General features: G+C 44.8%; 1 protein-coding gene across 4 annotated transcripts in view; it reads left to right on the forward strand.

Moving 5' to 3' along the window:
• The window catches only part of LOC149970721 (disabled homolog 1-like), a 76602-nt gene that overhangs the window by 39185 nt on the left and 20371 nt on the right, over positions 1–17046 (forward strand). For all 4 annotated transcript variants that reach the window (XM_090225385.1, XM_090225386.1, XM_090225387.1 and 1 more), the window contains exon 2: positions 4165–5098. In XM_090225385.1, the coding sequence (XP_090081511.1) occupies positions 5008–5098 (91 nt within the window). In that variant the 5' untranslated portion in view covers positions 4165–5007. The remainder of the gene's footprint in view (positions 1–4164; positions 5099–17046) is intronic.

The raw sequence follows: 17046 nt of genomic DNA on the forward strand, positions 1-17046 counted from the left end.
TTTGGCAGGTTAGGAAGTGCAGCTCAGTCTCCACCTTATTTTGTGGGCAGTGTGCAGTAAGCCTGTCTTCTCTTGAGAGCCAGGCCTACCTACGGCGACCTTTCTCAATAGCAAGGCTATGCTCACTGAGTCTGTACATAGTCAAAGCTGTATACTCTCTGTTTAGGGCCAAATAGCATTCTAGTTTGCTCTGTTTTTTTGTTAATTCTTTCCCATGTGTAATTATCTTTTTGTTTTCTCATGATTTGGTTGGGTCTAATTGTGTTGCTGTCCTGGGGCTCTGTGGGGTCTGTTTGTATTTGTGAACAGAGCCCCGGGACCAGCTTGCTTAGGGGACTCTTCTCCAGGTTCATCTCTCTGTAGGTGATGGCTTTGTTATGGAAGGTTTGGGAATCGCTTCCTTTTAGGTGGTTGTAGAATTTAACGTGGTAATTAGCGGGTGTCTGCCTAATTCTGCTCTGCATGCATTATTTGGTGTTTTACGTTGTACACTGAGGATATCTTTTCAGAATTCTGCATGCGGAGTCTCAATTTGGTGTTTTTTCCATTTTGTGAATTATTGGTTGGTGAGCGGACCCCAGACCTCACAATGGGTTCTATAACTGCAAAAACACACACGCATTCTATGCCATCAAAAGGAACAGAAAATTCGACATACCAATTAGGATCTGGCTAAAAATTCTTGAATCGTTTATAGATTCAAGAATTTTTAGCCAGATCCTAATTGGTACGTCGAATTTTCTGTTCCTTTTGATGGCATAGAATGCCCTTCTTGTCTTGTCTTTCAGATCGTTCACAGCTTTGTGGATGTTACCTGTGGCGATGATGTTTAGGCCAAAGCTTCTTTTGTGTGTTCTAGGGCAACGGTGTCTAGATGGAATTTGTATTTGTGGTTCTGGCGACTGGACCTTTTTTGGAACACCATTATTTTGGTCTTACTGAGATTTACTGTCAGGGCCCAGGTCTGTCAGAATCTGTGCAGAAGATCTAGGTGCTGCTGTAGGCCCTCCTTCTTTGGAGAAAGAAGCACCAGATCATCAGCAAACTGTAGACATTTAACTTCAGATTATAGTAGGGTGAGGCCAGGTGCTGCAGACTGTTCTTGTGCCCTCGCCAATTCGTTGATATATATGGTGAAGAGGGTGGGGCTTAAGCTGCATCCCTGTCTCACCCCACGGCCCTGTGGGAAGAAATGTGTGTTTTTTGCCTATTTCAAATCAAAGTTTATTTGTCACGTGCACCGAATACAACAGGTAGACCTTACAGTGAAATGCTTACTTACAGGCTCTAACCAATAATTCAAAAAAGGTATTAGGTGAACAATAGGTAAGTAAAGAAATAAAACAACAGTAAAAAGACAGGCTATGCGAGGTTGCATACAGACACCAGTTAGTCAGACTGATTGAGGTAGTATGTACATGTAGATATGGTTAAAGTGACTATGCATATATGATGAACAGAGAGTAGCAGTAGCGTAAAAGAGGGGTTGGTGGGTGGCGGGACACAATGCAGATAGCCCGGTTAGCCAATGTGCGGGAGCACTGGTTGGTCGGCCATGGTTTACCTTTATTTAACTAGGCAAGTCAGTTAAGAACAAATTCTTATTTTCAATGACGGCCTAGGAACAGTGGGTTAACTGCCTGTTCAGGGGCAGAACGACAGATTTGTACCTTGTCAGCTACCCTTGTGGTTAGACTATGCATATATGATAAACAGAGGGTAGCAGCAGCGTAAAAGAGGGGTTGGGGGGCACACAATGCAAATAGTCCAGGTAGCCATTTGATTACCTGTTCAGGAGTCTTATGGCTTGGGGGTAAAAACTGTTGAGAATCCATTTTATCCTAGACGTGGCACTCCGGTACCGCTTGCCATGCGGTTGTAGCGAGAACAGTCTACGACTGGGGTGGCTGGGATCTTTGACAATTTTTAGGGCCTGGATGGCAGGCAGCTTAGCCCCAGTGATGTACTGGGCTGTACACACTACCCTCTGTAGTGCCTTGCGGTCTGAGGCCGAGCAATTGCCGTACCAGGCAGTGATGCAACCAGTCAGGATGCTCTCGATGTTGCAGCTGTAGAACCTTTTTAGGATCTTAGTACCCATGCCAAATCTTTTTAGTTTCCTGGGGGGGAAATAGGCTTTGTTGTGCTCTCTTCACGACTTTCTTGGTGTGTTTGGACCATTCTAGTTTGTTGTTGATGTGGACACCAAGGAACTTGAAGCTCTCAACCTGCTCCACTACAGCCCGGTCGATGAGAATGGGGGCATGCTCGGTCCTCCATTTCCTGTCCACAATAATTCCCTTAGTCTTGGTTACGTTGAGGGATAGGTTGTTATTCTGGCACCACCCGGCCAGGTCTCTGACCTCCTCCCTATAGGCTGTCTCGTTGTTGTCGGTGATCAGGCCTACCACTGTTGTATCGTCTGCAAACTTAATGATAGTGTTGGACTCGTGCCTATTTTAACCGCACACTTGTTTGTGTACATGGATTTTATAATGTTGTATGTTTTTGCCCCAACACCACTTTCCATCAATTTGTTTAGCAGACCCTCATGCCAAATTGTTTTCACTGAGGAAATGTATGAGTCTGCTGTTAATGATAATGCATAGGATTGTCCCAAGGTTGCTGTCTCTCTCTCTCTCTCGCTGTCTCTCTCGGTTTGTCTCTCTCTGTCCCTCTCTCTCTCAGTTTATTTCTCTCTCTCTCTCTGTCTCTCTCTCGGTTTGTCTCTCACGGTCTCTGTCTGTCTCGGTTTGTCTCTGTCTCTCTTTCTCTGTCCCTCTCTCTGTCTCTCTCTCGCTCTCTCTCTCTGTCTCTCTCTCCTGTCTCGATTTATCTCTCTCTGTCTATCCCTCTCTCTCTCAGTTTATGTCTCGCTGTCTCTCTCTCTGTCTCTCTCGGTTTGTCTCTCTCTGTCCCTCTCTCTCAGTTTATCTCTCACTGTCTCTCTCTCTCCCTGTCTCTCTTGGTTTGTCTCTCTCTGTCTATCGCTCTCTCTCTCAGTTTGTCTCTCGCTGTCTCTCTCTCTCTGTCTCTCTTGGTTTGTCTCTCTCTGTCTATCGCTCTCTCTCTCTCAATTTATCTCTCGCTGTCTCTCTCTCTGTCTCTCTTGGTTTGTCTCTCTCTGTCTCTCTCTGTCTCTCTCCATTTATCTCTCGCTGTCTCTCTCTCTGTCTCTCTTGGTTTGTCTCTCTCTGTCTCTATATCTATATCACACCCACTCTCTCGTTCGCACACACCCACACATACAAAAGTACAATGTCACACAATGTCAGAGCACACACATGTGCACAATGCCATATGAACAACTGAGCAGGGCTGCTCTTTTTGAGGACAGACACAGTGGAGTTGAGGTCTACTCTTCCAACAATGAACCATCACCATGCCAACCACATTGCTGTTCTCTGTGCCAGCTTTTGCCTTGGCACGGCCCCTATGTTAGAAGTGGATAATTCAAGGGCATTAAAAGCGCTGGGGCTTCCAATTCAAAGTGTGTGTGCGTGTATGTGTTTGTGCGTGTGTTTTGTGTGTGTTTTTGTGTTCCAATTCAGCGCTCCTAATGCCAAGATCCTCTCTCTCCACAGTTCTGCCCTAGAAATGAATCTGCTCTGTTTGCAGCCTCCTTCCCTTTCCTCTATAGTAAATAGCACATTATAAAAAGCACTGACCAGTTAAGGCTGGTGGGAGGAAGACGGACTCATTGTACTGGCTGGAATGGAATGAATGGAAGGGAGTCTAACATGTGTTTTCCGGTATCTTTGATGTGTATGATACCGTTCCGTTTAGTCCATTCCAGCCACTACAATGAGTCCGTCTTCCTGTACCTCCTCCCACCAGCCTCCACTGGCACTGACCCTATGTGGGGTGTAAACGTTTGTAATGCAGTATTGTTTGCTTTCAGCTTCAATCTGGGATTCGTTTTTCAGGAAAATCACAGAATGTCCCTTGAGGAATGGAAATAACCTTGACGATCTAAACATAACCCAAACTGTGATAGCTAGACAAGATAATGACTACCTAGTTTAGTGATGAATTGGTATCAGCCATGTTCACGTTTTAACTCATTATAATGAAGACTAATGCGGGAATGTGTTTTGTCGTGTTACTTACCAGTGGCTAATACACACACGCTAGCTAATGCTAAATGTCTTCCCTGTCTCTTAGACTTCCAGTGCTACTCGAAGGAGGGACAGTGATGTACAACATGAGGACAATCTCTGAAGTATCCCACCCAAGAGGCATAGCCCTACTCAACCTGGCCTAAAGAATATAACAGTACCACCACAACCCATGTGTTCCCTTTGGGAGGAAGTATTCACCAATCACTAGGTGGGAACTACACTAAAGAGCAATAGAGGGACCATGTAATACTTGACCTTCTTTGAGGGACATTTTAGCCGCCATGTTAGAACTAGTCTAAAGCATTCCAGAGGGCCACTCCAAGATCTGCCCCTTCATCAGCTCTGAGAGATCACTCAGACATTCCCAGGATGAGCCTACACTGAGAGAGATCGGAACTCCATGGCTTTCTTCACTAAATACCATTCACACTTCCCACAAAGGGCATGGAGGAGAGCTCCATCTTAGACTTGGAGTATAGGGAATAGTGGGCTCCATCTTAGACTTGGAGTATAGGGAATAGTGGACTTCATCTTAGACCTGGAGCATGGTGAATATTGGGCTCCATCTTAGATCTGGAGTATAGGGAATAGTGGGCTCCATCTTAGACCTGGAGTATAGGGAATAGTGGGTTCCGTCTTAGACTTGGAGTAGGGGACAGTGGGTAGGGTGCAGTGAGGTAGTGGGCCAGTCCATAGGAGGTTGGGGGTGTGTGATAACCATCCTGGATTAGGGGACAGGGGAGTAGTCCATAGGCGGTATAGGGATAGTGTGCTCCATCCTAGACCTGGAGTAGGGGGATAGGAGACCATAGGAGGTAGGAGAGGAGTGATAACCCCATGGTGGATCTTCTGTGAGGAGGACTGAGGACAGGAAGGACCCGGGAGGATGTCATCAGCCGGAGGAGAGTCAGCCAGCTCGGAGCTCCAAGCAGGTGTCAAAACCAGCACTCTGAGACGGGAGTCCAGGAGGACTAAAGGTAAACATTCTAGATACAAACACAGAACTACGTGGATGTAATTTATGCTATGCAAACGCCCCCCACTCATGTGAACACACAAATACAGTTATTCTATTTGATACAATTCTAACCCATCATCACTACAAACTGGAGCATACACAGGGTACTGTACGTGCGTTACACATTTCACCAACCCACACAAAGTACACCGTATTCTCACAGAATACACACCACATCACAATCACCCACACACACATTTCTAGACGAAATGAAAAGATAGAAGCTTGTATGTTTGCCAGCAACCAGAGACAAGCTTCTGTCTGTATTGCATTTTTTTTCTCCATTGCTTGAGCACATTTGTCCAAACAGAATTCACCTTTTCAAAACAATGGACACCTTGCCCCAAACTGAAACACGTTGGTCAAAATACATTAAGACTCTGAAAACATTAAATACATGCCTCACATCAACTACCTCCATCAAAACATACAACTTGTTATCTAATGAAAAGTGATGTCAATTAATTGTTACACAATGGCCCAATAAATACTAACTACAGCTATTAATATACCCTAACATAGTTAACCCTCTTTTATATGTCTGGGCCATTTGTTGATAATATAATTATAGCACCATAAAAGGCAAGTAAACATATTATCACAGCATGGGCTGTTTTGTTTTTTTCCTAAAATTGTTTTTTTTTTTACCAACGATGACCAATGCAGAAATGATGTCACTCAAGAGCATGAATATCCAGAGAAACCTTCAGTCAGCCTTCAGTCACAGAGAGACAAAGAGAGACAGAGGGAGAGAGACAGCCAGAGAGAGATTGGGAGAGAGCGAGAAGAGAGAGAGAGAGAGAGAGAGAGATAAATAGACAGAGAGAATGTGAGAGAGAGAAAGAGAGACATAGAGATACAGTGGGGCAAAAAAATATTTAGTCAGCCACCAATTGTGCAAGTTCTCCCACTTAAAAAGATGAGAGAGGCCTGTAATGTTCATCATAGGTACACTTCAACTATGACAGACAAAATGAGGGAAAAAAATTCCAGAAAATCACATTGTGGGATTTTTAATGAATTTATTTGCAAATTAAGGTGGAAAATAAGTATTTGGTCACCTACAAAAAAGCAAGATTTCTGGCTCTCACAGACCTGTAACTTCTTCTTTAAGAGGCTCCTCTGTCCTCCACTCGTTACCTGTATTAATGGCACCTGTTTGAACTTGTTATCAGTATAAAAGACACCTGTCCACAACCTCAAACAGTCACACTCCAAACTCCACTATGGCCAAGACCAAAGAGCTGTCAAAGGACACCATAAACAAAATTGTAGACCTGCACCAGGCTGGGAAGACTGAATCTGCAATAGGTAAGCAGCTTGGTTTGAAGAAATCAACTGTGGGAGCAATTATTAGGAAATGGAAGACATACAAGACCACTGATAATCTCCCTCGATCTGGGGCTCCACGCAAGATCTCACCCCGTGGGGTCAAAATGATCACAAGAACGGTGAGCAAAAATCCCAGAACCACACGGGGGGACCTAGTGAATAACCTGCAGAGAGCTGGGACCAAAGTAACAAAGCCTACCATCAGTAACACACTACGCCACCGCCTCCAGGGACTAAAATCCTGCAGTGCCAGACGTGTCCCCCTGCTTAAGCCAGTACATGTCCAGGCCGTCTGAAGTTTGCTAGAGAGCATTTGGATGATCCAGAAGAAGATTGGGAGAATGTCATATGGTCAGATGAAACCAAAATATAACTTTTTGGTAAAAACTCAACTCGTTGTGTTTGGAGGACAAAGAATGCTGAGTTGCATCCAAAGAACACCATACCTACTGTGAAGCATGGGGGTGGAAACATCATGCTTTGGGGCTGTTTTTCTGCAAAGGGACCAGGACGACTGATCCGTGTAAAGGAAAGAATGAATGGGGCCATGTATCGTGAGATTGAGTGAAAACCTCCTTCCATCAGCAAGGGCATTGAAGATGAAACGTGGCTGGGTCTTTCAGCATGACAATGATCCCAAACACACTGCCCGGGCAACGAAGGAGTGGCTTCGTAAGAAGCATTTCAAGGTCCTGGAGTGGCCTAGCCAGTCTCCAGATCTCAACCCCATAGAAAATCTTTGGAGGGAGTTGAAAGTCCGTGTTGCCCAGCAACAGCCCCAAAACATCACTGCTCTAGAGGAGATCTGCATGGAGGAATGGGCCAAAATACCAGCAACAGTGTGTGAAAACCTTGTGAAGACTTACAGAAAACGTTTGACCTCTGTCATTGCCAACAAAGGGTATATAACAAAGTATTGAGATAAACTTTTGTTATTGACCAAATACTTATTTACCACCATAATTTGCAAATAAATTAATTAAAATTCCTACAATGTGATTTTCTGGAATTTTTTTCTCATTTTGTCTGTCATAGTTGAAGTGTACCTATGATGCAAATTACAGGCCTCTCTCATCTTTTTAAGTGGGAGAACTTGCACAATTGGTAGCTGACTAAATACTTTTTTGCCCCACTGTACATAGAGGAAGGAAGAGAGATAGAGACAGAGTGACAGACAGAGAGAGGGAGAAAGAGATACATAGAAGAAGGGAGAGAGACAGAAAAAGAGAGAGAGACAGTGACAGACACAGGGAAAGGGGGAGAGAGAGAGAGAAATAAACAGAGAATGTGACAAAGAGAAACAGAGAGATACATAGAGGAAGCGAGAGAGACAGAGAAAGAGAGATAGAGACACAGTGACAGACACAGAGAAAGAGAGAGACAGCCAGAGAGAGTGAGAGAGAGACAGCCAGAGAGAGAGAGAGAGAGAGAGAGAGAGAGAGAGAGAAATAGACAGAGGGAGAATGTGAGAGAGAGAAATTGGTAATACAGACATTGTCATCCTTCAAAAAACCTGGTATAGAGGAGACGGGCCCACTGGTTGCCCTCTAGGTTACAGAGAGCTGGTAGTCCCATCCACCAAACTACCAGGTGTGAAACAGGGAAGGGACTCAGGGGGTATGCTAATTTGGTATAGAGCAGACCTAACTCACGCCATTAAATTAATCAAAACAGGAACATTTTACATTTGGCTAGAAATTCAAAAGGAAATTATCTTAACAGAGAAAAATGTCCTCCTGTGTGCTACCTATATCCCCCCCACTAGAATCCCCATACTTTAATGAAGACAGCTTCTCCATCCTGGAGGGGGAAATAAATTATTTCCAGGCCCAGGGACATGTACCAGTCTGTGGCGACCTAAATGCCAGAACCGGACAGGAACCTGACACCCTCAGCACACAGGGGGACAAACACCTGCCTGCAGGTGACAGCATTCCCTCCCACATATGCCCCCCTAGGCACAACTATGACAACATAACCAACAAAAACAGGTCACAACTCCTGCAGCTCTGTCGCACGCTGGGTCTGTACATAGTCAATGGTAGGCTTCGAGGGGACTCCTATGGTAGGTACACCTATAGCTCATCTCTTGGCAGTAGTACTATAGACTACTTTATCACTGACCTCAACCCAGAGTCTCTCAGAGCGTTCACAGTCAGCCCACTGACACCCCTATCAGACCACAGCAAAATCACAGTACTTGAACAGAGCAATACTCAATTGAGGCATCAAAGCCAAAGGAACTGAGTAACATTAAGACATGCTATAGATGGAAGGAATGCTGTTTGGAAACCTACCAAAAAACAATTAGGCAACAACAAATTCAATCCCTTCTAGACAATTTCCTGGACAAAAGGTTTCACTGTAATAGTGAAGGTGTAAACTTGGCAGTAGAAAATCTTAACAGTATATTTGACCTCTCAGATTCCCTATCAAATCTAAAAATCTTAAATAGAAAACCGAAGAAAATGAACAACAATGACAAATGGTTTGATGAAGAATGCAAAAATCTAAGAAAGAAATTGAGAAACCTGTCCAACCAAAAACATAGAGACTCGGAAAACCTGAGTCTACGCCTTCACTATGGTGAATCACTAAAACAATACAGAAATACACTATGGAAAAAGAAGGAACAGCACGTCAGAAATCAGCTCAATGTAATTGAAGAATCCATAGACTCCAACCACTTCTTGGAAAATTGGAAAACACTAAACAAACAACAACACAAATAATTATCTATCCAAAATGGAGATGTATGGGTAAACCACTCCTCCAATCTTTTTGGCTCTATAACAAAGAATAAAGAGCAAAAACATATACATGATCAAATACAAATCTTAGAATAAATTATTAAAGACTACCAGAGCCCACTGGATTCTCCAATTACCTTGTATGAGTTACAGGACAAAATAAAAACTCTCCAACCCAAAAAGGCCTGTGGTGTTGATGTTATCCTTAATGAAATGATCAAATATACAGACAACAAATTCCAATTGGCTATACTAAAACTCTTTAACATCATCCTTAGCTCTGGCATCTTCCCCAATATTTGGAAACAAGGACTGATCACCCCAATCCACAAAAGTGGAGACAAATTTGACCCGAATAACTACCGTGGAATATGCGTCAACAGTAACCTTGGGGAAATCCTCTGCATTATTATTAACAGCAGACTCGTACATTTTCTCAATGATAACAATGTACTGAGCAAATGTCAAATTGGCTTTTTACCAAATTACCGTAGAACAGACCATGTATTCACCCTGCACACCCTAATTGACCACCAAACAAACCAAAACAAAGGCAAAGTCTTCTCATGCTTTGTTGATTTCAAAAAAGCCTTCGACTCAATTTGGCATGTGGGTCTGCTATACAAATTGATGGAAAGTGGTGTTGTGGGTAAAACATACAACATTATAAAATCAATGTACACAAACAACAAGTGTGCTGTTAAAATAGGCAAAAAACACACACATTTCTTCACACAGGGTCGTGGGGTGAAACAGGGATGCAGCTTAAGCCCCACCCTCTTCAACATATATCAACGAATTTGCGCAAAAAAGGTCCAGTCACCAGGACCACAAATACAAATTCCATCTAGACACTGTTGCCCTAGAGCACACAAAAAACTATACATACCTTGGCCTAAACATCAGTGCCACAGGTACCTTCCACAAAGCTGTGAACGATCTGAGAGACAAGGCAAGAAGGGCAAAAGGAACATACATTTCAACATACCAATTAGGATCTGGCTAAAAATACTTGAATCAGTCATAGAGCCCATTGCCCTTTATGGTTGTGATGTCTGGGGTCCGCTCACCAACCAATACTTCACAAAATGGGACAAACACCAAATTGAGACTCTGCATGCAGAATTCTGCAAAAATATCCTCTGTGTACAACGTAGAACACCAAATAATGCATGCAGAGCAGAATTAGGCCGATACCCACTAATTATCAAAATCCAGAAAAGAGCCGTTAAATTCTACAACCACCTAAAAGGAAGCGATTCCCAAACCTTCCATAACAAAGCCATCACCTACAGAGAGATTAACCTGGAGAAGAGTCCCCTAAGCAAGCTGGTCATGGGGCTCTGTACACAAACACAAACACACCCCACAGAGCCCCAGGACAGCAGCACAATTAGACCCAACCAAATTATGAGAAAACAAAAAGATAACTACTTGACACATTGGAAAGAATTAACAAAAAATATTTGGCCCTAAACAGAGAGTACACAGTGGCAGAATACCTGACCACTGTGACTGACTCAAACTGAAGGAAAGCTTTGACTATGTACAGACTTAGTGAGCATAGCCTTGCTATTGAGAAAGGCCACCGTAGACAGACATGGCTCTCAAGTGCTCACTGTCCACAAAATGAGGTGGAAACTGAGCTGCACTTCCTAACCTCCTGCCCAATGTATGACCATATTAGAGAGACATATTTCCCTCAGATTACACAGATCCACAAAGAATTCAAAAACAAATCAAATTTTGATAAACTCCCATATCTGTATGTGTAATGTTTACTGTTAATTTTTATTGTTTATTTCACTTTTGTATATTATCTACCTCACTTGCTTTGGCAATGTTAACACATGTTTCCCATGCCAATAACGCCCGAGAGAGAGAGACAGACAGACAGACAGATGGAGAGGGGGAGAGGGGGAGAGAAAGAGAGACAGCCAGAGGGAGCGAGACAGCGACAGACACAGAGAGAGAGAGAGAGAGAGAGAGAGACGGACGGACGGAGAGAAAGAGAGACAGCCAGAGGGAGCGAGACAGCGACAGACACAGCGAGAGAGCCAGAAAGAGAGAGAGAGGGCCAGAAAGAGAGAGAGACAGAAAGAGAGAGAGAGAGAGAGAGAGAGAGAGACGGACGGACGGACGGAGAGGGGGAGAGGGGGGGAGAAAGAGAGACAGCCAGAGGGAGCGAGGCAGCGACAGACACAGCGAGAGAGCCAGAAAGAGAGAGAGAGAGAGAGAGCACGACTGTGCTGCTCCACCCAGGGATTCATCCAGATGCAGCAGATCTAGAGCAGCTATTGGCTGGAGCCTGGGGGCTGGTAGTGTCATGATTTAGGTGTCATGGACGGGGGAACGCACACCCTGTCGCTTTGATCAACAGCATAAGTGATGTAATAGGACAAGGCAGCCTCGGAAAAATCACAGTGAGATTGAAATGGGATTGAATTGGCTGAGAGGGAGAGTAAAGAGAGAGTAGAGGGAGAGAAGGAGTGAGAGAGAGCAAATGAGGCACAGAAGGAGAGAAAGAAAGTAAGAGAAATGGCTCATGCTTGTCTCTCTCTGTCCCTCCCTTTCTCTCTTTTCATCCCTCCCTCCCATCTCTGCGGCCATAAATAAAGCCACTCCGGCGTTACAGTAAATCTGGCTTCTCCTAGAACAGAGGCGTCAGCAGCAGGGTTCTGGGGCCAGGTCCTCTGTGGCCGTCTCACTGGCTCCGTCCGTCGGATCACACCAGATAAATGGCCGGGCTGTAGGATTTGAGTTAAGTGGATGAGGGGAGCGAGAAGGTCTATTATGCACGTGGCCATGCGATGCACAGGGCCATTGGCGGAGAGAGACTGGAGAGGCTATCAGCGCAGGCTTTAGCATGTTAATCAGCTGTGCTGCTGCAGGGCAGTTGTAGCTATCACTGGATAGGCCATTTAGATTCATAGAAATGCAAATGGGGTTAGCATGGAGATTGATACACACTGTCAGACAGCGCTGGGCTCAGAGAGGTGACTCACTGGGGTTGGGTGAGGGACCCTCTCAAGGTGTATTTGCAGGGCCTAGATGGATGGATGGATGGATGGCAGAGTTTAAGACAAAGCCTGCGTTCGTTTGTCTAGGTGGTTATAGAGTAGGCTAATGTAAGTGTTTTCAGTGGCAATTTGGTTATTTCTTTCCTGCGATTTGGTTATTGCCTTCCTGTAATTTCTCCCAATGATTTTCGTTGTTAAAAAAATAAAAAAGTCATAATATTTAAGAATGAAAAGATGTACAAACTACGCACAATAGAGGGCAAATCCTTTTAGCCTTTTAGGTGTGAGCCTTTTTGTTTGAGGAATTTCGATCCCTGGTGTTCTCTATAGCCAGACCAGACATTAAACAAATCTAACCCTTACTGCAGTGTGCGTATGTGTTTGCCTGAGATGGTAAAAGCAAGCCTCCCCTCTGCCCATCCGTGGCATCACTTCACTCAATCTCCATAGCAACAGTTTCTCACCAACTGTAATCTGAGCAACAACAACAAAAATGACTCACTTAAAAAAGAAAAAGCATAAATCTACAGTCAGTAACCTCTCTCATGTGTATTGACCTGGCAGGGTTGAGATGTCCTAGAAATGAAATACCATTATGGTCGCTTGCATTTCAGCTCCGGTGTATCTTCTATTTCCAATCACAGTTGGGCAATGGTGCCACCTTAAACTCCCTCTAGTTAACCAATGTATCATCAGAAGTCTGACAATACCATTGTCGGCTGCTCAGAGGTGTCATGCACTGACATTTTGTCAAATTCAATATACACCACATGTCCAAAAGTATGTGGACACCTGCTCGTCAAACACCTCATTCCAAAATCATGGGCATTAATATGGAGTTGGGCCCCCGTTAGCTGCTTAAACAGCCTTCATTCTTCTGGGAAGATGTTGGAACATTGCTGCAAGGACTTGCTTCCATTCAGCCACTAGAGCATTAGTGAGGTCGGGCACTGATGTTGGGTGATTGGGCCTGGCTCGCAGTCGGTGTTCCAATTCATCCCAAAGGTGTTCGATGGGGTTGAGGTCAGGGCTCTGTGCAGGCCAGTCAAGTTCTTCCACACTGATCTCGACAAACCATTTCTGTATGGACCTCTCTTTGTGCACGGGTGCATTGTAATGCTGAAACAGGAAAGGGCCTTCCCCAAACTGTTGCCGCAAAGTTGGAAGCACAGAATCTTCTAGAATGCCACTGTATGCTGTAGCGTTAAGATTTCCCTTCACTGGAACTTAGGGGCCTAGTCCAAAACCATGAAAAACCCCCAGACCATTATTCCTCCACCAAACGTTACAGTTGGCACTATCATTGGGGCAGGTAGCATTCTCCTGGTATCCGCCAAACCCAGATTCGTCCTGTCAAGAATATCATCTATATTCTACATATTTATCTTGAAAGAGTATCAAATTTGGGGGCACATGATCATACTGTTGTAATCGTCGCCGTAATGATTCTGTCATTTGCCCCCTGCTAAAGAGTCATTTGACCATGACTACCCAGCTAAAGCACATCGATACGTTTGTGTAACTAATGTGATCAGTGTACTATCCACTGCATTGTTGATGTGCAAAATGCCCCTTCGCTAACTCACTAATTGGTTTAGCGATTCATTCAAGAGGCACCCCGCCGTCTCGTCTGCAATGTGTTCACTGCTACACGGTGTAGACCCAGGCCACGTCTCCATTCTCCACCGTTCTCCAGAGGTGTGCACCTGCGCACTCCACCCTCATGGATTTAAAAGCATCCGTGGAAGCATTGGCTGGGGGGAGTTTCCACCGTTGTTAAATCTATGCGAGAAAGTGTGCAAGTGGGAGAAGGGTGGAGAATCGGGACTCTGCCCTAATGTTGTATTCTAATTCCAAGTCTGTGTGCATTGGGTCAGGGAATGTGTGTATATAGTTAAATAAATGTGTGTGTGTGACGTGTGTGTGTGTGTGATGTGTGTGTGTGTGTGTGTGTGACATGTGTGTGACGTGTGTGTGACGTGTGTGTGTGTGTGACGTGTGTGTGACGTGTGTGTGTGTGTGAGACGTGTGTGTGTGTGTGTGTGAGACGTGTGTGATGAGGCTTGTGAATGTTACTTCATCCACACACGCAGGGGATGGAAAGGAAGGGAAGGTAAAGGGAAGGGGTGGCAGATGGTGGAGCCAGACTTGCCCTAGTCTACTCTAGACAGGCCTTCACACCCAGCCTCAGAAGACTAGAAGCAGAGACATGACAGGAGAACATTCTGTGAGACTGTCTAAAGCTGAGTGAACAGACAGACGAAAAGACAGATGGATGGATGAATGGCTGCATGTGTGGATGCATACATACATAGAAACATATTGTAGAAATGCAAACATTCATATTGCACACGTATACATTCATGTTATAAATAGACACTGATGCATAGATACTGTAGATGGGTAACAGCCTCTGTAAAGTTCAAAGGTTAAGCTTCCTTAGGTGCTGGGCTCCCGAACCAAAGTTTCTGTTGCCAACGTCTCGTATCTGGAGGGCCACTTATGACTCTCCATCTGGTGCCATCATGCCATCTGTCCTTTCCTCGTCCCCATTTTACTGAGGCTATCTTCTCACGGCTAGCGAGTCCACTGACTCTATTTCCGAACTGGTATGGAGCAGGGCTAGCGGTAATCGTCCTCTCAGTAGGTTGAGGTATTTTCGTCTCAGGTGGGTAACTTGAGTGCTTTAGTCTGAATTGCTCCAGAAACCTATGTTTACAGTTGAACTATTACAAAAACAGGTTTCTGGCAGTGCCTGCTATACTTTCATGTGGCTAGGCTAGCAAGCTACTCTGCAAATTTAGAATCTGAGACTTAAAAAAAAAACCAGAATAGGGCATAGGGACTTGCTCAACCTTTTTGTAAACTCTTCCAGGAGCCAAGAGGATGTGAGTCACATCGTGCTTCTTCCCAAAGCTGGAAACATCACGCAATCAACATCCTCATTCCCTGCAGCGGTTGGTTCTCAAGTCTATTGTAGTGCGCTCACCGCGATGTGAACCCTGAGCATATACTGCAGGGGTTACCATGCCGTACCTAGAGACTCTGGCAATGCTAGCGTTTCCTATGCAGGGAGGGCTGCTTGGGGTTTTTGTGGATCTTTACATAAATCTACTAAATTTCTCGTCAAGTGTGATTACACAGTTGGCATAGAGTACAGTGTAAAGCAGCAATCTGCTTAGGGGAGACAGATGGGGGGGGGGGGGCTCAAATGAAACAGTACTGTAGTAGTACAATATATTTTGGTAAGACTTGACGATGGATGACATATGATATGATTCTTTACGATGCTGTTTTATGATGCAGCATTCAGTATGTTAAAAGTGTATGATGGAATACATCAAGATGCACGCTATAATACCAATTCAACATGACCCGCAGTGTGGGTAATGTGAATAGATTTGAGGTGACGATATGGTACAGTCAAAACACATTTTGTGAAGAACGAATATAGGGAAGGGATGAGCTTTCAAGTGAACCGCACACACACAAAAAAAAACCTGTGTTGTGTGGTTTCTCCCTTGTAGTTATAGATCATGTATGCCAGCTGATAGCGCACTAGACCGGTCTCCCAACGCTCAGTGACTATATGAGCCTCATTTTCTAGGCCTATCCTCTAGCAGAGGAAACAAGAATTAGATGTGACGTTCACCTACTTGGAGAGTTTAATGACTTAAGCATCTTCAAGCCCGCTCCCCCCTTTAGAGAGTTGAGCCCTCATGAATTAGTGAGCGACTGTGCATCACGGGAGGCCGCTGAGGGGGCGGCTCATATTAATGGCTGGAATGGAGTGGATGGGATTCTATCAATCACATGGGAACCCTGTGTTTGATGTGGTCGATACCATTCCATGAATACCGTTCCAGGTATTACTATGAGCCGGGCCGTCTCCAAGATGACGAAAGGCTCTCCACCTTCATTCGCAGAGGCCATTTCATTTGACCTTTTTTCTCATCCTATTTTTATTTCTACTTCCCCAGGCAATATAAACACTGACATACTATTTCACTGAAATATTCAGCGAGAGGAGGGGAAACTCAAATGACATTTCTGTAAGATATGGCATGTGGACGGCATCTGTTTTCAGCGGTGGAATGAGCTCATTTTGGTGTAATATGGTCTTAGTGTGCAGCTAGACGTTTTTTGTTTGTTCGGGATAGTAAAGGCTGTCCTGCTTCTGTTGCACAGGCCGTAGCCACGCAACCCGTTTAAAATGCCCTGCTGACTGATGCGATGTACTGTATAGTCCCGTGACCTATAATAGTGAGGCAAAGCGGGGCCTGAAATAGTCTAAACTCTCCAAGGTGCCACCGACCTTGATTTGAAATACCACTATCCCTGTGTGTGTGTGTGTGTGTGTGTGTGTGTGTGTTCGTGTGTGTGTGTGTGTGTGTTCATGTGTGTGTGTGTGTGTGTGTGTGTGTGTGTGTGTGTGTGTGTGTGTGTCAGCAGCGACAGATGGTTAACACTGACAAACCACCTACAGGTTATGTAGAGACAGGTTACTCACAGACACAGACAAGTGGATGGTTTGGGCCGACATAATCAAAACGCGGAGGGCAAGACCAAATGAGAAACATTTCGGTGTCGAGGCGATGGTTAGGTGGGGGAGGATGATGACAGGAGAGACCGACAGAGAGACCGGACGTACACTACATGACCAAAAGTAAGTGGACACCTGCTCGTCGAACATCTCATTCCAGGCCTCCCGGGTGGCGCAGTGGTTAAGGGCGCTGTACTGCAGCGCCAGCTGTGCCACCAGAGACTCTGGGTTTGCGCCCAGGCTCTGTCGTAACCGGCCGCGA

This window comes from Oncorhynchus mykiss, chromosome 28 (genome assembly GCF_057628025.1).
Source record: "Oncorhynchus mykiss isolate SJ-2025 chromosome 28, ASM5762802v1, whole genome shotgun sequence".
NCBI lineage: Eukaryota > Metazoa > Chordata > Actinopteri > Salmoniformes > Salmonidae > Oncorhynchus > Oncorhynchus mykiss.